This window comes from Pholis gunnellus (genome assembly GCF_910591455.1).
Source record: "Pholis gunnellus genome assembly, chromosome: 11".
Classification (NCBI taxonomy): domain Eukaryota; kingdom Metazoa; phylum Chordata; class Actinopteri; order Perciformes; family Pholidae; genus Pholis; species Pholis gunnellus.
The window spans coordinates 124,487-150,821 of record NC_136538.1 but is presented as its reverse complement, the minus strand read 5'-3'; the positions used below and the strand labels follow the sequence as shown (position 1 = coordinate 150,821).

The 26,335-nt window shown below is 42.7% G+C and overlaps 1 protein-coding gene across 1 annotated transcript; it reads right to left on the bottom strand.

Annotated features, from left to right (window-relative positions):
* Positions 1-2,987: 2,987 nt before the first annotated feature.
* On the bottom strand, positions 2,988-24,989 carry LOC306703448 (uncharacterized protein; the record flags this gene model as incomplete). Its single annotated transcript, XM_079169425.1, has 5 exons — positions 2,988-3,113; positions 3,619-3,746; positions 11,821-11,896; positions 13,706-13,867; positions 24,243-24,989. The coding sequence occupies 5 exons, from the start codon at positions 24,987-24,989 to the stop codon at positions 2,988-2,990; spliced, it is 1,239 nt and encodes a 412-aa protein (XP_079025551.1).
* Positions 24,990-26,335: the final 1,346 nt, after the last annotated feature.

Sequence of the window (26,335 nt, the reverse complement as noted above, 5' to 3'; positions counted from 1 at the left end):
GTTTCTGATGGACATCAGGGATACTCCTTCGGTTTGCATCACAGCAGCTCAGCCTGGGAGTGTGAGAAAACATATATTGTCCATTATTGCCACATAGTCAGAAGCGCAGTAGTTGGCCGCCGTGTATGTCTCAGCAGGAGGGTGGTGTTCTTTCTAATGAATCCTGGACTGTGGCCACATCTCACCATGACTGAGCTTAAATCCACGGGGTAATTCTCCAACTCCTCCAGGCATACCTCCGGCCTGACTCTCCAACCCCCTCATCTGTCCGCTGGGTCCGTGCCAAGCCCCGGTCAGAACAGAGGGAGAGGCTGAAGGGCCAGCAGTCCTCCACCTCCCAACAGATTCCTACACTGCTCAACCTCTCAAATAAAGAAAAGCCACAGTTCATCCACACTCAGACCCCGCCTCTCTCAGGCAAAAATAATAGCTCCCTATATCTCTAACTGCCAGGAACCTGTCACACTCTTCTTGTTGCTCAACAATCATTGAAGCTGTCACCACTTTTCCACCCAAAAAAAGCCTTTCTTTCCCTCCATGCTGGCTTTTTTTCACTACAGTCAAATTACCATCATTCCGTCGCTTGTTTTTTGGTTTTCTTCAAGAAACAAAGGGAACAGGCACAGCTCATTTTCAGGGGTTTTGCCCCGGTGCCATTTCAATCCAAAATGATTAGACATCAGCACAAAACCGAACACTAAAGTTAAGCGCTTGTCAGGGAAATATCTGGAAACAGATTTAAGATTTATTTTAGTGGTCCATACCTCTTTGACAAATTGAGAGGAAAGGGAAAACACAATGAACTTATTATAGTTTTCATATCTTTCACCTCAAAATTATTCAAATGTGAACATCTGTGTGTGAGGTATGGACATTTTAACCTCAATCTGACATTGTGTCAGTGATGTTTTGTTGTAAAAGTCTTCATGGAGTAGGAATGAAAACTGCAGTTTGGCTGAGTTTTAAATCCATCAGTCTCCAAATCATGGGGTGTATATCTAACCCTCTGAACCCCAAAAAGCCACAGGCAAGATAGAAAAGCGTGTTTTCGTTAAACAATCGCGAAAAACTCCACCGTTTATCATAGCCAGATGCAGTAAAAAAACGTCATTGTCGGATTTTCATCTTTCCGATGGTCCTTAAAAACACCATGTGTGACAAACGCTTCCGTCAAAAAAAGCAACCGAAACTGAGCTCAAAATTGTTATATTTCTTTAAAAACATTTTATTCTACATGTCTCATTTAAATGTTGCCCCAAATAAACAGTTTACTCTAATCAGATCCTGTAAAAAAACATTAAATCCTGCGCTCCTCAGTGCAAATAAGAAGCTATGATTGACTCGACTGATACAAACAGTCTTGTGAAAAAAATTCCAGGAAACTTCAACTGAACTGCAGGCTGTTGAACAGAGCAGAGATTAGGAGAGGCTGTTAGTGGAGGTTGTACAAATGTGAACAGCTCAATATACAGTATATAGCACGTGGAGCCTCCATTTTTCCAATATTGGTAACACTTGTGGCAACTTGTAAACACGTGTATATATAGATTCCGTTGTTTGCCAATCTTTGTAAAAGAAATTATAATAATATTTTCTTTTTTTATGATTTATGTTTCCATATAGATGCAGGACTTGAAATTGAAGCAAAAATGTTACCCTACAAGCAGGGAAAGGCAAGATCCTGGAGTTAAGGGGGTCCACCAACTCCCAAGTGAGATGTGCAGATGTCCCCGTCTGAACGGGCCATATGGCAGGCGCTCAGGGGCAGCTGTGTCCACTAATCAGAAGGTCGGTGGTTTGATACTGATCCCCAAAGTGCTCCCAATGGCTGTGTGTGAATGTGTCATTATAGTGACGCCAGAGGCTTCTGTCCAAGCAGTAAGATAAATGAGCTGGGATGAGATCACGTTGCACGTTGTATGTACAGGTGAATGCTTGCTTGTGTGAAGAGCATTGAGGGGCCGGATAACTAGAAAAGTGCCATTCAAATGTAGTCCAATTACCATTAAATGGAGATCAACAAGGCTTTTAGCAGGCTACAACATCAGGAGATTGCCGGCAATGTGGACAAGCATGGTTTGGGTTACGGCTCTCGGGTTGGGAGAGTCTCCAAAGAGAGCCACCAAAAAAGAGAACTGTGGTTTTGGCGGCGGTGACGAGGACAGAGCACGAGCGATACAACATCAAAGCAGTGTCACATGATCAAAGGGAGGCTTGGCGATATAGGAGGGCACTGGGTCAGTTCACTTGGCCAACCTATGGAAGATCCTGCAAGTCAGGCTCAGCTTCCTTCTCTGGGCAAACTGTGACACCCTTCCCTGCCCCAGAAACCTCCATCAGTGGTTCAGTAATAAAGCGGTGGCCCCCTCTGTGATACCACTAATGCTAACTTCCAACAATTTCTGTCAAGGTGCATTGTCCCTGGGGCACTGCAGATGGTGGGATGACCAGCTCCTGAGGAAGCTAGCTGAAGTACTGCAGACGGGTCAAGAACAACAACCGTCCCACCTTGAACACTCCCAACACCTCACTGTTGGAGGTGGGACAGGCAGAAATGTTCAGCAGGTAGTAAAACCCACCCGTTCAGTCCAATTAGTCCAGGACTTTCAGTCAGTGTTCCAGTTCATCCCAAAGGTGTGTGATGGGGTTTAGGTCAGGGCTCTGTGCAGACCAGTCAAGAACTTCCATACAAAACCGGGAGAACTATCTCTCTATGGACCTGGCTTTGTGCCTACCCTCAGCCATTGGCACAACGTTGAAAGAACGGTGTTGTATAAAACATCATTGAAAGCTGCAGCATTAAGACTTTCCTGCATTGGATGCAAAGTGGCCGAGACCAAAGCAGAAAAAAAACAGTTACAGGAGTTAAATGAAAGTATGTGGAGAGGGGTCATGGGTTGTGTTTTTACTTTGCGTTGATGTAGTATTATGGTCCATATACAGTTTACAGAGAATACATAGCACAACGTGTAGTCTTAGTGTATTCCTCACATGTAGAGTTGTGGGCAGGACATCTTAAGTGAGGCGGAAGTCAGTCCCAGCCTGCTTTGGTTCCTCATCTTAGTTTTCCTCACCAGGTCTTTGACTCTGCCCCATGTGTAGTTTTCACTCAGCTGAACACAAAGACAATTTAATACAAGTTGACTTTCAGCTGTGACAAGTGACTTCTCGACCAAAGTTCTAGAGCCCTACCAGCAGCCCCCACCTGCCTCAATGTTTGTTAAGGTGTGTTCAGACAGAAATGAGGGTCATTCGTGCAAAGTGGACCGCTGGACCGTTTGTTTGTGTTTGTTTTGTCCCTAACAGCCAAATGTACATTAGTTGTAAGCTAGCTAGCGATGGATGCAGTGACTGTGTCTGTTGGAGTGTGTTTCTGTGTCAGCTCATCAGAAACATAACTTTTTTTCAGTCTCTCTGTTTTTGTCCTCTTGTCTTTGTACATTTGTGAAGCTTATTGTAAAACCTTGAGATAAGGACAACTTTTTCATTCCATTTTCAACTAATGCAGACCGATTCGCCTCATATGTCTTTACATGAAAAGGTCCTTTGTTAAAATATACCAAGACAATGCAGAATGTGATTCTTGCAGTGGGCCTACAGCATGAACACATGACTTACCCTGCGCTGGGGAATGGAGAGGTATTCGGTGCTGTCCCCGAGGAAGGGGACCTCCCCCTCAGTGTAACTCCTTCGGTACAAGCCTCTCCTCCATAGTGGGATGGGTGTCAAACCTGCACTGCTCATGTCTGAAACACAAATCACAAACAGGAGGTAGTCACAGTGTGTTTAACTACCACGTGTGTTTTGGATGGTGTTATCAGACTGTCGTGGATGTGTAGGTGTTTTTGTTCCGGTACTCTGCACTGATCTAACACCTACCTGCCTGCCCACCTGCTCTCATCCCCGGCTCTGGGACGGCAGCGGTGTGGGCGGTACGGAGGTCCCCGAGGACCACCGGTCATAAAATTCACAATATGTAGGATATTACTAGTCTGTCTCCAGACGTTTAAAAACAACAACACCAGTGGTCCTCTGGAGATGCATGTGGACACCAAAGTGTCTTTTTTTGATACCACCAAGTGGCAAAGTCAGACATGCTCTAATTCTACACATAGAGTCGCTTTAAAGCGGCATTGTTGTTACTGCTGTTGTTGTTGTTTGGCCACCTGGGGTCAATGAAGCAAGAAGAAAACATCCGACATATTATCACCTTATAAAGTTGTTAGTGGCATATTAACAAAAAATGGTCTCATATATACAGAATCATCAGAGGACCAACACTGCATTTTGAGTCCAAGCCACTGTCCCTAAAATTACATTTATGTACTGCTGGGGGAGTTTGTGTTACATTTGTGGAAATGATTTTGCCATTGGTTTATGTTCAGTGGCAATTATTATCCAGTTCATGAGGCATATTGAACCCAACAGAGGCCTAAAGAGGTGGTCGGCGTGAATGGTGAGAGTACAAAGCACAGGAATTTGACACAGAGACTGGAATTTGTGTCCTCTGGCCAAGAGCGGTTAGGCTTAGGTCAGAGAAAAGATTGTGGTTTTGACTAAATATTAGACAAACACGCCGTGTCTCATGTAACCACTTACCTTTTCTGCCATTTTTCCCTCCACATAACCAACTGTTATTAGTTGGCTAAACCTAGCCATAAATAAGCTACTCATGCTTTTGTTGCCACGGGTGGACATTAAGTAAGTACAAAACACATGATCGGTGAACAGCAGATGTGTTCAGTATGAACATTTGGCAAATTGCAGACATGTTAATAAAAAACTCTTCTTGGTAAAAAAACAAAACATAAGCCAGTAGCATTATTCTTAACATCTCTTAGGAAATGTATTTGCATACATATCTTTTAGGAGACAGGGTTGACAAGTTAGCTGTCTTTGGTCTGCATTAACTGTTTGCTGCGGAGCCGGTATTGTGCAGTGGCTTTTTTGCTGAGAACAGCTGCTGATGGAAACCAGACCGATGAGACCCTCATTTCCAAACACCGGTCCCAGAAAGGCTTGGACCGGTCAAGTCTAAGTATTCTTACAAAGCCTGTTTTCCAGTCAAGGAGGAGTTAGGCATGTACATACTGTAAATTGTCACTCTGACTTGTAACGTGTCAAAAAATATTGCAGTGGTTAAAGCACAACAAGAGTTTGTTTTCTGAGGGATTGGGTTCGTTTACATGTCGGGATCGTTTGCTTGCATGTTGAGAAGGGAGGGATGACTGTTATGACAAATGGTGATGGAACTCAATACAGGCCTGTTTTTGCCTCTGTTCATCCCACTCCCTTCTTCTCCCACGTCTGTATAAACACACCTCCCTTCATCACATGGGCTCGCAGTTTCTACATATCATGCCCCTCTGCTAGACAAGGAAAGGGATAAAGCCGCAAACTAGGTCTATATGTGTAAGGCTGCATTCACACCAAATAATGAAGTTACAGTGAAAGCGCCGGTCGAACAGATCAACATTTTTGAGAAACTCAACATCCCGCTACGATGACCAACAACTTAACTGGCTACAAGAAGAGGAGCAGCATGATTAACCAAAACACAATGAAGTGTAACGTCAGGTTTAATGTTTAGGTCACTAAATTTGGCCCCGAGCACCAGTGCACGACCCACCGCTTTGATAAGTCTTGCATCCTGGTTAGTTATTGAAAGTGTTTATTTGAATCTGTCGATGAGTAGAGTCAATCACTCACAGGAGCCAGAATACTAGCAGCATAATGTCACGTCAAGTGACACTCACAGACCAGTGCAGAACCCTGCACGTATTGCTGCAACACCTGATTTGGTGTGAGTGCAGCCTAAGTACATGAAAGTTAGTCGATACACATTTTGAGTAATTCTTAGTGAACTTTTGCATTGAGGGGCTGTGACTCACTGGTAGAGCAGGTTATCGTTTAATCGGAACGTCGACAGTTCGATCCCCAGCTCCTCCGGTCCGCATGTCGAAGTGTCCTTGGCAAGATACTGAACCCCTCCTGAAGACTGCCACCAGTGTGTGTGTGTGTGAATGGGTGAATGTTGACATGTAGTGTACAGTACTTTGGGTGGTTGGCAGATATGGCCATATGGGACCTTTAGAAAAGGTTCTACCAGGAACCATAAAGTGGTATCCTATGGGAACAAGGCAATTAACCCTATATTGGTTCTACTGAACATCTATATTTCTAAGAGTGTACAACATTTAACCTTGGCCCAGTGAGAGATATCCACTCCACTTACTGCACCTAATCTGGCCCCCCCTTCTCTCCTGACTCCTCAACCTCTTCTACAGATCCAGTTTCCTGCCTATGAGAGGAAGAACGAAGGCATTCCAGAGTCCACAGGACATCATATGTTCCTGCCATGAGCAGGATGCCGGGAATTCCGCTCTTGTCCCACTTGAGTCATAATTTAATTTTCCCCACGGGACCACCCAGCTGTCAGCCACAGTGACCTGCTCCGAAAACAATAACGATAGCATGAAACTTGAGCACTGCTAGAGCCTTTTAATAACATACCTACAGTAATAGATCCAATTGAGGAACATGTCAGACAACAAAAACTTGAATACACAGTTGTGCATGTGTGTTTGTTGACACATCCCACTAGGGCAGGTTATTAAGTGCTGATCCTACTAGTAATTAAATGCTAAAGGTTAAATAGGGGTGGTTTCAGTGACCTCCAGAGAAAACAACTGTTATGTTTCAGAGAAACAGTCTGTCCACTAAAGAATGAAGCCCAATTCTTTCACTGTACTAGATGAAGTTGCATCTGACAAGTTACTTGTACTCCCTTGTCCTGTTCTATCCAAACCAATCTTGCATTCATCCCCGCAGCTCCTGCTGCTGCTTGTTGGTTCCATCATTTCTAACATTGAACCCACCAAAGCAATATTTTGGCAACTGCAGTAAAAGGTCTGACAAAAGCTTAAGCGGACAACTTAGCCAGATTTCTTACCCACCTTATCTGGAGGTAAAGCCAAAATGCGCACACTTGAAATCTGTCATTACACCAGTGGTTCTCAAACTGTGGGGCGCGCCCCTCTAGTGGGGCGCAGCGGTATTGCAGGTGGGGCGCAGGGGGGATGCAGAATTCTTTTATTTCAAGAACTTTATTCATACCTGCAAACTTGTCACTTTTCGGCGGAATTTGCCGTTTTGAATCAAAATATATCATCCACGTGAATCGTGTAGATCTGTAGAGGTTTTTTTGGGGAGGGGGTCAACTGGCCAGCCAGCGTTTCTCAGATTGGAGTCAGACGAGGAGGAAAGGTGATGTTGTGATCTTCACAATAAAACATCTTTGATGTGACTTGTGGAGTCTTGGCCAATCAGCGTGGGTCTGGATAAAGGTGGAGCTGGGCCTGGATAAAGGTGGAGGTGGGTCTGGATAAAGGTGGAGCTGGGCCTGAATAAAGGTGGAGGTGGGTCTGGATAAAGGTGGAGCTGGGCCTGGATAAAGGTGGAGCTGGGCCTGGATAAAGGCGGAGGTGGGTCTGGATAAAGGTTGAGCTGGGCCTGGATAAAGGTGGAGGTGGGTCTGGATAAAGGTGGAGCTGGGCCTGGATAAAGGTGGAGCTGGGCCTGTATAAAGGTGGAGGTGGGTCTGGATAAAGGTGGAGCTGGGTCTGGATAAAGGTGACGCTGGGCCTGGATAAAGGTGGAGGTGGGTCTGGATAAAGGTGGAGGTGGGCCTGGATAAAGGTGGAGGTGGGTCTGGATAAAGGTGGAGGTGGGCCTGGATAAAGGTGGAGGTGGGTCTGGATAAAGGTGGAGGTGGGTCTGGATAAAGGTGGAGGTGGGCCTGGATAAAGGTGGAGCTGGGTCTGGATAAAGGTGACGCTGGGCCTGGATAAAGGTGGAGGTGGGCCTGGATAAAGGTGGAGGTGGGTCTGGATAAAGGTGGAGGTGGGCCTGGATAAAGGTGGAGGTGGGTCTGGATAAAGGTGGAGGTGGGCCTGGATAAAGGTGGAGGTGGGTCTGGATAAAGGTGGAGCTGGGCCTGGATAAAGGTGGAGCTGGGTCTGGATAAAGGTGGAGGTGGGCCTGGATAAAGGTGGAGGTGGGTCTGGATAAAGGTGGAGGTGGGCCTGGATAAAGGTGGAGGTGGGTCTGGATAAAGGTGGAGGTGGGCCTGGATAAAGGTGGAGGTGGGCCTGGATAAAGGTGGAGGTGGGCCTGGATAAAGGTGGAGCTGGGTCTGGATAAAGGTGGAGCTGGGCCTGGATAAAGGTGGAGCTGGGTCTGGATAAAGGTGGAGGTGGGCCTGGATAAAGGTGGAGGTGGGTCTGGATAAAGGTGGAGGTGGGCCTGGATAAAGGTGGAGGTGGGTCTGGATAAAGGTGGAGGTGGGCCTGGATAAAGGTGGAGGTGGGCCTGGATAAAGGTGGAGGTGGGCCTGGATAAAGGTGGAGCTGGGTCTGGATAAAGGTGGAGCTGGGTCTGGATAAAGGTGGAGGTCTGAACAGACGTGAGTACAGCTTCCTGCTGTCACAGTGTTTTAAACACATTGATAAGACAGAGTATGCTAAATGCTGCCTCTGCTCCAAGGAGATGAAGTACAGCAACAAGGGCTCACTGTCCTCTCATCACACTGCAGACACTGTTCACTGTGATGACCACAGCCAGAGGACCAACAGTCCCACGTGCAGTTAAATCACAGCTATTATTTTACTCTTGATAAGCTACCTTAGCCAGAGTAGATTATCATTTTCATTTAAATAATTAAACAGGATTGAATACATATTAATTGCAAATAGAAGATTGGCCACAATCCTAACAGCTTTACAGTAACAGTAGAGTTAATATGAAGACATACAGTAATGAAAACTAATCACTTTATTTGTACAGGCGATGGTTCTCGCTACTCTTGATATCTTTGTTTTTATATGACTAAAACTTTTAAAGATTAATAATAATAGAGCTGAAATACTGATTAATAACTGAATAATAAATTAGTTTTTTGCTTAAAGTAAATGTCTTATCACTTAATTTTCTTCTCAGAGCTCACCAGAATGCTACATTTTAAAGCTCATATTTAAAATAAAATGCTCCTGTATGTGTGAGCATATATCACACATACCTGCACTCATGTTGTTTAGTTTTGCACAGGTTGCACGTTATTGTTGTTTTGAAAAGATATGCAGAGTAAAACTCAGTAAAACTCTTTATTGCCAAATATTTTAACTTGTTTTGTTTAGTTTTTCACAGGTTGCACTTTATTGTTATTATCTTGAAAAGATATTCAGTGCAAAACAGGTTCATTGCAGCCACAATAAGCTATTTTTTGCCAAATATTAGTTATAACTTTATTTGCATTGTTCTAACAAAGTGATTGCACATTGTTTTTGTCTGATGGAGCAATCTGGTTTCCTTGAAAGTGATTGCAATTTTCTTTTTTCTATTATTTGAAAAAGCACAGATGGAGGAGTCACAAAATGTTGTTATTTCAATAAAAGTTCAACATGGACCATTTTGTTAGAATGTTGTTGGGGCGGTGGGGCGTGAACATTTTTCTTCCTCCAAAGTGGGGCGTGACAGAAAAAGTTTGAGAACCACTGCATTACACCATAGTATTGTCAGATGGTTGAACAGTGTTTGAAACCTCCTTTCCTTTGCCGGATTTAGGAGTTCTGCGCCAGACAGTAAAAAGCAAAACTTCAGCGAGTTCAGAACTCTCCCAGCAGACTTTTAACAAAGACAAAGTCAAGCAAAAGAGAGCACATTACTCTTGTTGCTCAGAATTGGCTTCCCAGCAAATGGTAAATGGACTTAAATGGACTGAGTTTATATAGCAGGTGACCCATTCACACACAGTCGTACACTGATGGCAGAGGCTGCCATGCAAGGTACCACCTGCTCAGTAGGATCTTAACTAATGCACATTCAGACACACTCACAGCCTTCGGAGCAATTTGGGGTTGAGTATCTGGCCTATACACTTCGACATGCTGAGCTACAGCCACATTGCATATAGCATCTGTTGGGGAAAATCTAAATGACTAATGATAAGGTGTGCTTAAAAAGCTTGGTGTCCTTATGTGTCTTTGTCCTTAACTTCCTCTGACATTAAGCGCCACAGTTGTTTAGTCTAGCCGAAAGAACACTCAGCACTGATTGTAATGGTAAATAAAGTTGTAAACGGTGTCAATACTTCATGGCATCTTCTGATGATCAAAGTGACCATTGATGGCGTCCTGCTAGACTTAGCGGGCTTCCTTTTGTCACTCAGACACGACCACTGTCTATTCTTCGTAGGTGTCAAGGCCTGCTGAGAGAGACCTCTCGGCAGCATATTCTGAAGTAGAAGGATAACAAAGAACTGTGGAAGCATGGAGGTGGGGGCAGAGCAATGTTATGGCCCAAAGCTCCTCCTGATTGCGAGAAAGTGACCTTCATTGAAGACCAAATGTTCTAGTGAAGTTACAAACCCTTTGTTCTTTTGACGCCATATGTATTGTATTGTGTAGGTGTCACCTCCTGTGACAGAATGCTAAAACAAGTATATGTACCAGTGTCTCAGAGACAGATCTCTGAGCAGTCTTGGCACGTTGTTGTATGTGTTCGACCCTGTCTCCTTCTTTGCAAAGAATAAATGTTAACAGATTAATGATTTTCCATCGGTCTTGCGTGAATTTTTCTAACAGCATCCTCTAACATTTCAGACTTCTTATCAACCAACATGAGCCTGAGGGTCCTGAGGGTAATTTAACTGTTCATACAGTAGCCCACAAAATAAGTGGGGAACATGCTTTTAGCTGCTACCCTTCCTGAGCCTCTGCCCAGCTACATTACATATGCTGCTCTGTGGACTCTGTTTGTAAAAATCAACTGAAGAGCTACTTATTCAGGCAGGCATTTAGGTAATGTAGTACGTTTTTATCTTATTCAATTATTAAGTACTATAGGTAAGAGATGAAGCATGAAGTGGGATGAACATCATTAGTATCCATTTACAGAATATCAGTGATGTTAGTGGCAAGAGGTGCCTGCAAAATGCTCAAAGGATATTAAAAGACAATACCAACCCAGCCACAACCTGTTCACTCAGCTGCCTGCCATCTAGCAAGAAATGGCAAAATAGGACTACAAACTGCATTTCGTTGCGAAACCCTGTTGTACATTGACGATAAATGAACCTTGCACCTTGTATAAAAAGGACATTCTGGATTTATTTACAATCTGATTGTTTCAGTGCTAGTGTTACTTGCCTTGTCCATGGGACCTTTGTTGCATATCATACCCCTCTGTCTTTCCCTGTTTCCAGCAAGCCCCCAGGAATAGCATCAGTGGCCACACAGTGGAATTACAACTTCCAGTTCCATCACATAATGCCATGGGGCCCAAAAATACTGTTTCAATAAACTTACATTGGGAACGAGATGTCTGTAAATCAGTAGATACATACATATAATATATATATATATATATATATACACAGTATATATGTATATACCCATTGGACCGTGAGCTGGGAAGTGGGGTTAAAGAAAACACCAGTGCCCTTGCTCTATATGGGCCCATGGATGTAATTGTATCTGAATTCTATACTTAAAAGTGAAACCTTTTTTTTGCTCCATGTGTTACTGAGCTATTTTCATGGGAATGAACGGGGCGCCACCTTCAACAATCCAGAGAAGTGCAGGACACTGCCATTTGATAGTTGTTTGATGGAGTATAATTTCAGTATAATTTCCTTCCCTTTTCCAGATAATTAAGTAAAATATGCCAAAACATTACCTCCTCTGGTTGGTGTGAGTGGAAGCCGGGTGACCTCATGGATGGTGGATAGGTCAGAAAGGGTTCCACTGGGTGATAAAAACTCACTTCTGGACTGTCTCTTCTGAATGTCCTGGAAAGCCAGGCTGGCTGCACCACAGCTGCAGTGATGCAGGAAGAAGTCCTGTTCAGACAAATTGGCAGGAAGAAGACACAAACATGATGTGATTTTACTTTACAGTTTTTTTAATAGAAAATCCCCTTAAACTAGATTGTAACATATGTCACAAAACTCCCATAAATGATTTTCCATCAGGGGTTTGCTGAAATGTTCAATGTAATCTCGATCAGTCATTTTACAGTCTCAGTCTGAACTTAATTGAAAATGTGGCAACTTTGGACACAACGTACCCTTGAAAATGATCAAGATACCTCTTGGAGGACCCTTTACACACATTCGCAGTAGATTGTTACGCTACCACTCTGTTGTACACCCTATCATACACACCCTATCTTTACGGTAAGCACTTACACAGGAGTTTATCCCACCCACAGTGAGCCAATGACCCTGAATCCTTCTGCAAAGGATAAGGCTGTCGGAGGTATTAAACAGTCATTCAGGGAGAAGAAAAACACCATAGAATGAGTGCCCTCTCCATTGCTCCCTGTCCCTAAATAACCAAAGAGACTGGTTAGGTTTTAGAATAGTGGAGCCCAGTGTGTGCTGTGCAACATTCATTTCTAACTGCATTAATGATATGTCAAATCTGGACTATGAGGTGCTTTCTGACAATACTAACTTGCCTGTGTGGTCTATTTGCTACACTGCAGGTGAGGGCTGGGTGTACTGTAGGAGGTAACTGCTTTTGTTTTTTCTGCAGCCAGTCTTCATGTAACCCGCTGTGCTTGTGGTGCTGATGTGAACAGCGGACCAGAGCTGTCATACGTCATGAAGTGTCTATTCAGATAGGACTTTGCCGTCACAGCTGCAGTCAATATTTAGACATTTTCAGGCTTGAGGTGGATATAGAAATATTAGTAAAAAATGTAAAGGTATGATCATTTATAAACTCTAAAATGGTGGTTGTATGAATTAAATATGTGACAAAGAGCCTTTCTTCTCTCTCTCTCTTTACTTGGGTTCTCTAAAAGCTTTGAAGTCCTTGACTCCTGCTGGCTTCAGCCATTGCCCCAGTGAAAAGCTGTTCTGGCTACTGCGCCCAAAACTGAATGCACTAGTGTCAGTCCAGGATTTCTGAATACAAGCCAGAGCGCTTATAGTTAAGGCTGGCTCACACTTGCCTTGGTCCAGCCCCTAATTATGCTGCTATAGGGCGAGACTGCTGGGGGACGTCCTCCTCTCCCTCTGTATATATTCATATTCCATTAATGCCCATTATTAACTTTGCTTCTTCCCCAGAGTCTTTGTGCTTTTCCATGGATCGTGGTTTACCTGGACCGGGGTTGTGCCTCCTGTCGTGGTCCTGCCTGACACCCACTACTATTATTATTATTAGTCATATTTGTATTCCTATTGCTGCTCCTATTACTGATTTTATTATCATAATTATTCTATTATATCCCCTGCTGCTGTTATTATTAGTAGTCATCTGTTGCTCTCCCTAAGGTTCCCCCCCCCCCCCCCCCCCCCCCCCCGGTTAAAGTTTTTTTGGGGGGTGAGTTTTTCCTTCAATGAATTGTAAAGCCCTCTGAGGCAAATTTGTGATTTGTGATAGCTATATAAATAAAAATGTAATTGAACTGAACAGAGGGTTAAGATGAATAGCCTTTCATCTTGCCCGCTGACCCTCAGCACAGGCGCCCCCCAGTAACCTCCTGACAAATGTCTGTAGTATGAGTTGAGCTCCACAAAGGCTAAATCCTACATTTCCCAAAATGCAACCAAAGCATCTTTTTCTAGACCGTCCCTGTTTTTCTAATACACCTTTGTCTTTTAAACTCCACATCCCCGAAATAAGAATAACACACACACCTCTTTGGTCTTTGTCATTCTGCCGTCCTTCTGCAGGCTGCAGATCTGTCTTTGCAGCTGGAGGTTGGTCTCCTGCAGCTGGCCAATCTTCTCGATGAGTTGGCAGATGTGATCGAGGTAACCCAGGCCTGAACCCAGAGGGTTGGAACGTGCCTGCTGTGTCTGGACAAACAGAGGGTGTGCAGCTTAATCAAGATACCAGGAGTAAGATAGAAGAAAGCCATTATATTATTCTTGTTGGGATGTAGAAGCCTCTGAGATTATGAATCCATAATTATGAATTAAATTCCAAAGTGCTAGCAGCTCTGTGGAGCAGGAAGACCTGTAATGCACCAATTAAAGAGCGAGGGCAATTCCAACCCATTTTGAACAAGATGGCACTGAACATGGCCCTATATTTGCTGCAAAAGTGAATGAACAAAACTTCTCTATGGATACTTTTCAATTCAGTTCGTACCGGGTCTGCCTCTCGGTCCCGTACTTTGTACATGGATTTTGCAGATTAGAATGTTGATGATTTGACATGAGTATGGATATTTCTTTGGTTCTTCTAACCTGGTTTGAAATTCATCTGGACATGCTCAGATGTCCATGGCAGAAATGAAGGTGTTGCAACACACATTTGATATGCTAGCTCTGCAGAGAAGAATTTCACATACTGCTACTAAGAGGAAATGAATTACTTGCTACATCACCGTCATCATCAAGAACACAGAGAAGGATGTTGTTAATGTGTCTGCTCAACCAGGAGCTTCAGCTTTTCAGCGATATAAAAAAAGGAATTTTTGAGAAAATATCTATCCAATGATCAATATTCCGAACAGTGTCCCAACAAAAGCAGGATGTGAGCTCGGGTCGAGTCTTTACCCCCTCTTTTCCGTGCTGCTGACACTGAAACTCCAGTCGGGCACTTGGGAACTGTCCTGATGGAAACACTTTCCAAACAATGGGCCAGCAGCCATAACAGGCTAGAGGACTGACATCACTCATTTCCTCTAATGGACAAACCCTGTGTGGATCACATAGGATCTTGACCATGAACCCGTTCCCATGCAACACTGAGCTTTCTTTCACACTTTCATTGTGTCATAGTACAAAATAGGAGATTCATCACATTTGGGACAAATGTGTTCTGCTAATTTATAGCTTTAAAAGGGACAGTACTCCCCAAAACCAAATAGGAATATCTTTCCTCTTATGTAGTAGCCTGGTTTTGAAAATATTGCCCCTAGAGATGTCTGTTTTGTCTCCAATTGAATGGAACTAGATGCCACTCGACTGGTGGTGCTCAAAGTGCCAAAAACATACGTAATGGTTCAAATTAGTGTGTGTAATGTGAAGGGTTCACAAGGAGAAATGAACCAACTCAGCAATCCTCCTCAGCTCTACAGAGCATTTTAGCATCTTTTAGCACATTGAGTTTTATGAACCACAACTTTGTTACTGTGGTTCACTCGCTCTGCTCTCAGTTTTGGACACCAAATGCAGTAACCAGGTTCAAAGGGTTAATGTAATATTAATCTGTTGGTTTTCCTTTTTTGTTGACTCCACAGAGCCTCTTTAGCTACCAGACCTCTTGTGTTTTTTTGGTGACTAATTAAGATAAGGAAGGGTATTCCTTCCCGGAGATGACCCTCACTTCCTCAGGGGTAGATGATGATAAGGGGGAGGGTCTGTAACTAGAATCTGTTCCTGCTGAGACAAGCATGTTATCAGGGCTGGGGCAGATCTTATCCACGACCCCACAGAGACCACTGAGTGATCCAAAGCCGGGAAAAGGGACTACCATTTTGGAAGCCCACTTTTGCGTGCACAACCTCATTTTAAAATGCAAACAAACACGCACACACCCTGCTGCACTTCCTCTGAGTTTCCGGAATAAAGGGCCAATAATGCCTCACACATGGGAATGACTGAGGTCACTAGGATGGGAAAAGCTAAATGTCTGACACAAGAAATGAAGCAAGTTTTGATAATGCTCGAGTAATGTTTTCTAAGGTGAACATTAGTGGCTGAGTCGGATCAGGAATCCTTTTTGTCCCGCAAGTCTTAGGAGGAAGATAAATGAAGCCTTGTGAGTGGAAGAAAGCCAGGAGAAATATATATCTATTTTGTGTTTTCATCTGAAAGTCATTCATATGCTGCAGCAAAGGGATATCTGAAGTCTAAACATCAAGATCGTAACACTAAAAAAACATTGCTAGATAACAAACTGGAAGTATATGACTAAAAGTGGATAACTCCCGTCACCCTGTGGAAGATCTACATTATTTAATAGGTGCGTTGACCAATGACAATGTCTCAACAGCCCTACAGGATTTCATGAAATTCCAGAAAATGAGTGAGAACCAACAGTTCTGAGTCAACAGCCATGCTTGCAGTCGTGGGAAGCAAGGTAGACATAATTTCCCCTGCAGTACTCCAACGCCTTCTGGGGTATGCCAGGGAAATCCCAGTCCAGGTGGGCTACGTAATCTATCCAGTAAATTCTAGGCCAACTCATCTCTTCTCAGTTGGGAATGCCTGGAAATACTTTCACAGAGAGTCCTGGGGCTCCTTTTGACTCAAAGGAGCAGCGGCCTCAATTCTTCAAGTCTTCAAGCACCATCCAGTCTCATCCATGTCTGAATTTGATCTCATAAGTGAGTGTTGGAGCGTACATCAAACATTTAACATTTAATAATTAGCACAAACACAAACTACAGCTTATTTATTTTGTCATTTGATCATAATGGATGCTACTGGACTGAATGAAATGTTGACCTGCTGCTGCACCAGATACAAATGCTAAGGTTCATTAAAATCAACAGGATTCATCCTCTGGGAACCTTGCATGGTAGCTGCAGTCTCGCAATGTCACGAGATCACGCAAAAATTCATCTTGTTGGACTTCAAGTGACCAGTTTGTGCCCAGCAAGCCAGAGCCCAGACCAATCAGCATCCGGTTTAGGAACGTGGTTTAGGGGTGTGGCTTATGTGTGTGTGTGACACAACACAGCCAGGCTGTTTGTTCTAAACAACAATGGCGATTCCTGAAGAGGTTAGCGATGCTGCAATAGCATTCATTCTATCAGAACTGGAGATTATTTCTTCATTGAAAGAAGAGAAAAGAACGACACTGAAGGATTTTCTAGATGGAAAAGATGTTTTTTTTCTCTTCTCCTGACTCGCTGGTTCATCCAAACACCTGCTAAGTATTTTTGAAGGTGCTTTTAATGATAGTTAATGCAGATATTTGTTAAGATTTTTCAGTCTTAACCGTTTTAGTTTTTTCAGAATTTAAAAATAAGAGCATGAGACAAAAACATCCAAGGTCAGTGTGTAAACTGAGGCCTTCTCTAACCCTCGCTTCACTCACTATCTGCCTCGGTAATGCTTTCCTAAACATGACAGTGTTAGAAAGGAATGAAGCACCAGATGTGTGGAGCATCCAGATAGGGAGGAAGGTACGAGCCGAGCACGTACGCTGCTTCTCCCAGCCAGACCCCGTCTTTCAACACGCAGATAGTGTTTCTGCCTCACCTCCCTGCTGTACATCTTTCAAAGCAGTCGGGCAGCAACTGAGGACACTGTGTGCTGGCGTTGTCCTTCTGTCCAGTGTTAGTTTTGGCACCTGACTTTGATTTGGTTTTCGTTCTTTGATAAAAAAGTATACTATGTTTCGTCCCATTTATGTGGTTTCTTTATTGTTTGGTTAGTATTGTACTCAACAAAAATTCTAGTTTTCCGGTCAAATCTTCACTTTCTGAATTTTCATGTCCTCTACGCATTCTGAGTGCACAGCTGTTGCCGTCCTTGATGTGCAGTTACTGTTTCACTCATTGTTCTCGTCCAGTAAGTGGAAAAGATAGTTTACCTGTAAGAATGTGTAGCTGTTATAGGTACAGGGTCGCACGACTGCAGTTGTTGATTATTAACATAAAGATAAAAAACATTATGGGAATATTTGAGGGGAGTGCATACATTTCAATCTGACAATGTGGACATTGAAAAGAGCAGTGTTTACGATTCCAACGGGGATTAATTGGCAGAAATGGAATATAATATGCGTAACAATTGCATAATTATTTTTCCCAAGGGGCCACATGAGAAACAGGGACTGTTGTCCAATAGGCTGAACTCAATTCAACTACATTTTATTCCACCTCTTTATATAAAGCAGTACATTGTATAGTTTTGATGAGTTGTGAGTGGTAAGAGTAAATATTAAGATCAGTGGTGGAATATAACTAAGTATATTTGCTTAAGTACAAATTCAAGGTACTTTACTTGAGTAGTTCCATTTTATTCAACTTACTTTGTACTTCCACTCCACTACATCTCAGAGGGAAATATTGTACTTTTAACTCCACTACATTTGTCTGGCAGCTTTAGTTACTTTGCACATTACAATTTTCAAACTCTTCCAAACTGAACAACAGAGTATAAAGGAATTAAATGAGCTCCACCTGAAACATCGACATGTTTGTTCACATATGGAGGTCGATCCAAAGAGAACCAATATCTTCTGCACATGTTGCTTTTGCAGCTTAGCTAGCAACGCCTCAGATGTCCGTGTCCGCTCTGCATCAGTCAAGTTTTTGTATTTCTCCGTGTGTTTCGTCTCGTATTCAAATTGTAATCCTTAAACACTGCGATCTGTTCTCCACAAACTAAGCACACGGCTTTACCTTTGACTTCAGTAATTAAACTAAGAAGTCCATGTTTTGTTAAAAACTCTACACTCTGTATCAATCTCTTTTTTTAACATAGGCGGACATTTTAAGGGCTAACAGCTAACTTACATCTCCTGTAAGTTCAGTTTGCCAACACATTGCAGTGATGCAGCTGCTCGCACACATTCACGAATGTACTAACGTATAAATCGCCTTCAAAATAAAAGCAATGCAGCTGTATATTGTGCATGATGTACACTTATTTACGTTTTATTCCTAATTTCCCATTGACGTCCCGCGGGCCGGTCAGCGAAAGCCATATGGTCGGGTATGGCCCGGGGGCCGTACAATGCCCAGGTCTGGTCTATAATGACCTGAATCTAAGAATGGTTATGTTTTTGTTAGCTTAGAAAAGGCCATGTATGTCTACATAGGGAGCGGGTCCTCTTCATGGAGCCTGTGTCACACACACACACACACACACACACACACAGAGTGAAGTCAGCGAGCAGAGAGGCTGCAGTGGAGACACTGAGGTGAACCAGGTGAAGTGAAGATTACTCGAGTTAACGACAACTAAACTTCTTACTGTGCAATAAATCATTCGAGAATAAAAACCCAATATCAATATAATAATATAATATAAATACATCTGTTCAACAAGCATGAACATGTAAATAGAGAAACATATTTCCATCTGCTCTGTCCCCAGTCTCTCATCCACCACCGCTATGTTTACACAAGCACAGCACGCTAGCTAGCTAGGCTATTAGCACATTGTTACCAACAAGCTAAAACAGAAACTGTCTGTCTCTAGTTTACTGTTTATCTTAGTTTGTTCTGCTAAACCTCTGCTGGCTGAGACACAGCAGAGGACAGAGGACAGAGGAAGGAGGACAGAAGGACAGAGGAACAGAGGACAGAAGAACAGAGGGCAGGAGGACAGGACAGGAAGACAGAAGGAGGACAGATGACAGGAGAACAGAGGAAGGAGGACAGACGAACAGAGGAAGGAGGACAGAAGAACAGAGGAAGGAGGACAGAAGGACAGGGGACAAGAGGAATGATTGATACTATCTGATTGTGTTTCTTTATGAACTTCCCTCAGAAATGTATTTTATTGATATGTTAGATTTGTTTCCAGTGAGATACTAATTACTTTATATAAAGACTTTGCTGTAGTAAACATTATTGCTGCTGCTCTAGAAACAATAATGTGTTATATCTAAATGATAAATAACTTCTAATCCTGTTCTCAGTTGATTTAAAATTGTATGTATGTTTTTAAAAGCAATTATTTAGAGTAAAGTAGCTCCTAGTAGTAATAAAAAAACAGTGGAACTGACCGACTGCTGGTATTTGACGAGTTGGGAGTGAGACCAGGTTGGATATGCAGATAAACAGGTCCATATGATTACTGGCAGATGTTGGAAATATGACTGCTAAGCACCAGCATCATTGAGACTTGAAGAGCTTATAGAATCTTGGTGTATTTAAAGTCAGACAGACGAACAGAGTAGAGGAGACGAGGCTTGTGGGTAAACAGAGAAGATGTCCATAATTGAGGCAAAGAAAATCCAATATCCCACTGCCGTGGACAACAGAGCCCATTTAGCAGGGGAAGGAATTACATTATTAGTTGCGGTGACAAGTGATGGTGACCATGGGGGCCACACTAGCTTACTGCCTGTCAGCAATGTACCCCTCGAGTCCATCATGCTGGGCCCCTAAAAGCCGCTGCAACACACCATTACCTCACGAGGCTCCAGGGACCTATCAAAGAGCCTTTATCTGGGTAAATATGTGAGTCATTTGAGATATTTGACACGTATTTGATACATCCAGGTAAGCCGCCAAGCTCTGGACTTGGAAAACAGGGGGGCGGGGATTCGGATGAGAGAAGAGCAGGTGGTCAGCGACAGTATCGCTAGAAAAATGTCCACTCTCTGCACAGATGAACAGGTGCTGCATGACATGCAAGTCAATGAAAAAGCTGTCGAGCACATAACGCATGCACCTTACTGCTTCAGTCTCAGTGTAAGCCGCCTCTCATGTTATGGTTTGCCCGATGTGCCAGCGATAATAAAAGCCTTGTCTTCAGAAGGGCTTTTGGGCTTCACAATGTTTAAAGATCTTTGAGGGGGAGACGTGAGGATGTGGTGGACAACTGCTGAATGGATTGCCATGAACTCTCGGGACCAGGGCTGCCCACAGTGGGGACCAGTGCGCCATAGGGTTAACGTTGGCCTGGCAGATGTTTCTAGCAAAAGATAACAATGGTTTAAAAACATAAAATAAATCACTGTTCATACTTATTTTATTTTATGTAAGGTAAGAATGATGTTTAAATACGCAGGATCCCTAATGATCAATTATTTTTCATAATCGGAGCACAGCAGAAGTCAGGTGGTGCAAGTGAGGTAAGAAAAGAATGGAGAGGCAGAGACAGAACAATTAAGGGGACTTTGGATCCTGGGATCATTTTGGATCTTTCAGAACGCGCTGAATGTTTGGCCAAAGGTGTTGCTCACATACTGTCACATGTGAGCAACACCTCAGTCACATACTGTATACTGCAGGGACAGACTTTACTGTTAGTTAAGCTGAACCTGGGGCCCCAACTGAACGGGCTCCAAATAGTTTAGATATGAAAAATATTAAAATGTGTTACTAGTCTAACTCTTTATACCATGAAATAACTTAACAAAATAACAAAAAGGCCCTCAAAGCACTTAAACAAATATGCAACTCAACTGTATACTACTTACTGTGTACTTCTACTTCAGAGGAAAACCGTGTAGCACTACATTTACCTGACAGAGAAATACTGCTGGTTACGTTGCAGATTCAGATTTGACACAAGTAAAATATGATGCATTATTATTCATTAAACTGTCCAGCATCATATTAGAATTGAAAGCTCCACTTTGAACAGATGTCAAGTAGATTTAAGTACTTTCTGCTGATAATGTCTCTGTCACTCTTCTTTTGAAGTTTTTTGAATGCAGTACTTTTACTGAATGGTATTAATAATTGTATTAATAGTATTAAAATTGTATCTATGAAATAGAAATAAACTCCAATTGGCGAATTAGTCGCTTGCTTCGACATAACCATTACGGTTTTAGAGTAGAGTATGGATTCAGTTAGTAGAGGTATCTCACCAGCAGTAAAAGTATTATGTCACGTTAGTATGAATCCTACTGATTTTCTTGGCAAGACTCGCCCTGAGCGTACGGAGCTCAGCTACAAGATACTCTACATTAAACGAAGCTTCCCCCTCAGAAAGTAGAAAGCTAAGCTACAGCAACATGCCAAAGTAGTTTCACTAAATCAAAGCTATTTATATTTAAACTGAAGCAACTTTGTTTCAAGTCAATGCTATTATATAAATATACAGGCCTAATACACAGTGTATCATATTTTAATAATATAATTGTAATGTATATTGTAAAGTCAAAGCACACTAAATACTAACATCCATGGAGAACCATGCACCTTACTACCAAAGAAATATATATCCACAAAGAAGTGCTTCTGATGCTTAGCAGTTTTACTTCATTTAGTACCTCAAACTGGTAGCGATGTCAATAGAAATGTAACTCACACTAATGAATCTATTCTTTAAAAACTATATTCTCTTCTTGGAAAGAAGATTGTCACTTAGGTGTCTTAAACCTTTTGTGAGTATAATCTCCACCATTTGTTCCCCTCCTGTTTAAAACAGCAGAAGGCATTCAAATGAGAAACTTCAGGCTGTATCAGGTTCTGACTCTTAATAGCTGCCGGCTATGAAAGACAGTCTGAAGGCCCGACTGACGTGTTCAGCAACTTCAAACAGCTGATTATGACTTTGCAGCTTCCACAGCTGTCAGGTGCTCTCTCCCTAGAGCCCACTTTGTTCTCTCGTTTTGGATGTGAACAGGAAAATAACTCTTTCTTTTATCCAGTAACATGAATGAAACATGCCCCTGCAGTTCCTTATGAATGAGTACAGTGGCTCTTTTGTCATGTCCCTGGCACTGGAATAGGTCAAACCCAGGACGGCTTTTCAGTGCTTTTTACATTCTTTTGTTCTGCTACAAAGTTAGAACAAAAATCTATGGACTTCCATAATCATAGCTATAAATACACTCTAGAAAATGTAACAACCCGTGGACCATATTTATGTTGATGTGATAAAATTACCTGGTGACATAGAGGGAATGAGTTTGAAGTGAGAGATAATGACAGAGGACATCGAATATCTTTGTTGCTCACCCAAAAGGGAGGAACCTTAATTGTCCTTATTCAACAGTTTGAAAGCACAGCTCACACTCACACAGGAAATGTCTTGTCCAACATGAATGCAACAGGTTAGTAAGTAATAAATTCTGAGATCAGTCAGAAGCTGAACTTTCACCTTAATGCAGCACAGGTACACTGAAGAGCCCCATGGATGAATCAATCAGTGACATGTAATGACATGTTATTGCCCATAGTTCTTTTATAACCAAAACTAAGGATTTGTATAACAAAATGTGTTAACGTTAACGTGTAATGTTAAGACAATTACTCTGGAGAAAATTAACATATGCAGTTACTATGTCACTTAGTTGTTGAGGCATAAATGATTAGTTCTTTTAGAAGAATTCCTCTAACAAACTTAATCTGTTGGAGCCTCTGACAGGTGTAATGTCTTTAGTCCTTTTTACACTATGAAGTTTCCTTGATTTATTTCAATGTATTATGATTATTGTAACAATATTATGAATAGTTCCCTTGTCATGTTTTTGTATATTCTTTATCTTATATTTTATAACTGGTGCTCTTATTGCTGAGCTTACCTGTTTTCTTGTCCAACAAATTCTATTGTACTTTTGATTCTGTGTTAACACACATATGACCGATATGATGATTGATAAAAATAAGAATGACTAATAAAACTCAGTCTATACACACACACACACACACACACACAGGCAGCAGCAAGTTTGAGGTGGTCAAGAATTACATTTTTTACATTTCATGATGATTACAGATTATCTTTCTTCCATCGGAAAGATTCAGGGCTAGACAAAAAACCTTAGTGGCTAAAGCCATATGCTGACGATGTCACTGTCTATCGCTGTGGCTGCATGTTGCAACCAACTGAATATCACTTTGTTCTCTCCTCCCTTTCCAAGATTGCTGTAACGTGAGCCATCAAGTGCAAAACCGTATTAAACGCCGTTGGCCTTGCTTAGAGGCCATCATTACCATAGTAACACTACTGAAAGAGCAACGGGGATCAGACGGCGGCTGGTTGGTATCACAGTTTTACACTCTGCGGCTCACAGCATGGAGAGAACTACGGTGGCCTTCAGGTAACATAACAACGCGAAAGGCTCCCTCCAGAGCCAGTTTATGGTTTGTCCATTCTGGGCTACTGTAGAAACGTGATGGACTCTGTGGAAGAGGAACCGCTGTAGATATGAAGGGCTCCTTCTAAGCTAACAAAGCACAACCACACAGGTTTCAGGTCATTATACACTCATGAAAACATACTTATGAATATGATATTCCATTTATGCCAATAGAGCCCCTGAAATAATACAATCTGGCCCTTTAAAATGTTTTCATCTGCTACTTGTACATTTAGAGCATCTCGTGTGACGTTAGATTTGCAAATGTTTGAGTATAACATTTTTGGAGAAAACGTTTTCTAGACCAGAAGGAGACAAAGAACTTGCCGGACGGGTTATAAAGCTAGTTCCATCTGGCCTGGGAACAAGGAAGGAAGGTCCCCAAGGAAGAGCTGGAGGGTGTGTACATCTAGGCTACCTCGCTTTGCCTGTTCCCATACAAAGGGCAGAACATGGATGGATAGATTAGTGGATGTTTGGATATGTTATTCTTCTTACCTCACTCAGCCTGCAGCATTCGTCCATGTACTCCTCCAGGCTGTCACTGGTGTCACTCCTCCTTATAGGCTCTGGCTCAAAGTAATTGGCCGTCATGTCATCGCAGCCTCCTTCTAAGCAGGTCCTTTCAGTTACAGCACAGTTTTCCTCGAGCTGTCCAGACATTTCCTCATCTCCTTCAGGGCTGATTCCTGAAGCCCAGCACTGGTCCCCGTCCACGTCCTCACCTATGTGCAGTTCCGCACTCACTGCTGAACTGAGTTCCTCTGAGTGTATGAAGACATTATCCAGAGTATCCACTGTTGTACTGAGACTATTATCCACTGAGTCCTGTGTCTGTTTAATCTCAGAGTTCTGTGCATATGTGACTTGTTCATCAGGGAGAGTGGTAAGGTCAGAGTTCAGGTTGCAGGAGTTGCAGGAGGACTCCCGACTGTGGACCATGAAGCTCTGCTCAGAGCCTGTCTGGGTGGACGGAGAGTTAGCGCCACTGGGCAGCTCTACTCCAGAGTCCTCCGACTCAAACTTGTACAACCTCGTCAGCTGAGAGTCTGAGAAAATGGCAGACAGATAGTCTGAGCCAGACTCCATCTGAAGCTGCCTGGACTTGTCATCGAGATGGGAATTCACTTCAGAAGCTTTGGTGGGGTCCGAGATGTTCTGCTCTATAACCGACACTGTTGAGATTGTGGATGCTGAGTCGTCCGCCATCAGGAGCCTCTCGTGGAAGTTTTTGAAGAGCTTCATTTTGGTCAGAACAACCTCACTGTTCAGTACCGCATCTCTGTCTCCTTTCCCTGTTTAACAGATAAGGAAATATAGATTTATTCTAGAAGCCCCATCTCAACAGGTCCCTCAATAATATGTTGTCTGCAATTGATTCAGTGTTTTCTGACCCGATGCCTTTATTGGCAGGATGACATTGCCTACAAAACTGTTCTTAACACCGTAACAAAATGAAAAGTTTTGGATACGACACAGCGATGGTTAAGGTTTCGTTAGGTTTAGGCACAAAGGAAGACTTGGTTAGGGAAAGAGCATGGTTTGGGTTGAAATAACTACTTGATTAAGGTTAGTGAACATTCATCATATTGGTTTAGATTTGCAAACAATTGTGGTCAGAGTTGACAGAAACCAGCATTGACTGTCAGTATAAAACATGAAACAAACGGCATTCTTGTCCCACGCTTTGTTGACCCTACGGCCGCTATAGGTCTTACCTGAATCATTGGGCCTTTGCTGAAAAGACTGACGCAGCTCTTATTCTTGGGAGAACAGTGTCCCCCATCTGCATACCTGGGCCGCCAGTTTGTTTTCACACAGTGTGAAATGTTTCTGATATGCCTCAAAGGAAACGAAAGACCTTGAAATACTTGAGGTTAAGCCAAAGTGTAGTTTAGGGCTGCCAGAGAGTGCCAAAGAGCCATATTAGATAATACCTGGCTGATGATCATAGATAATGAATTGTAAGGGCATTTTCAGAACAAAATGAAAGACTGTGGAAGCACAGGTATTTCAACCATTCTGCCAGCATCAGTTGGCCAATATCCTGACTGGAATCAGTCTTTTGACTATGAATGGATCATCTGCACCATCCAAAAAGTACATCTGTATTGACACAACTGGATGATTGACGGTGTTTCTGTAATCCTACATTCTATAACTCAAATACCACAGGACCCATACAATGTGTCAGTGTCCCCTTCCTGGCCAGCTTTGATCTGAAGCTCCAGTTAAGACCATTACATGAAGCAGTCATATGTGTCCTCTCCTCTTTCTCACTGTGGGAAATGTGATACGTCTCTGTCAATCAAATGGACATTTGTTCCTACCTTCTAACCTTTGAATTTTAAGAGAAAGGATAAAAAGGATAACCTCGTTCCCCAGGAAAATGCAGGGGCCCTGATTAAGCTTCGGGGTTGTTATGGTTGTTAAGTCAAATGCCTGAAATAAAACTGCAGCTAAGCACCATTTTAGAAGAATATAATTCCAGAGGTATTCAACACACCTCGACAATAATGGAGGTTGGGCGACTTCCTGCAGCATGAATTGGAGATCTGGCTAAGGCAAATATGAGATTAAAAGTTCTTTGA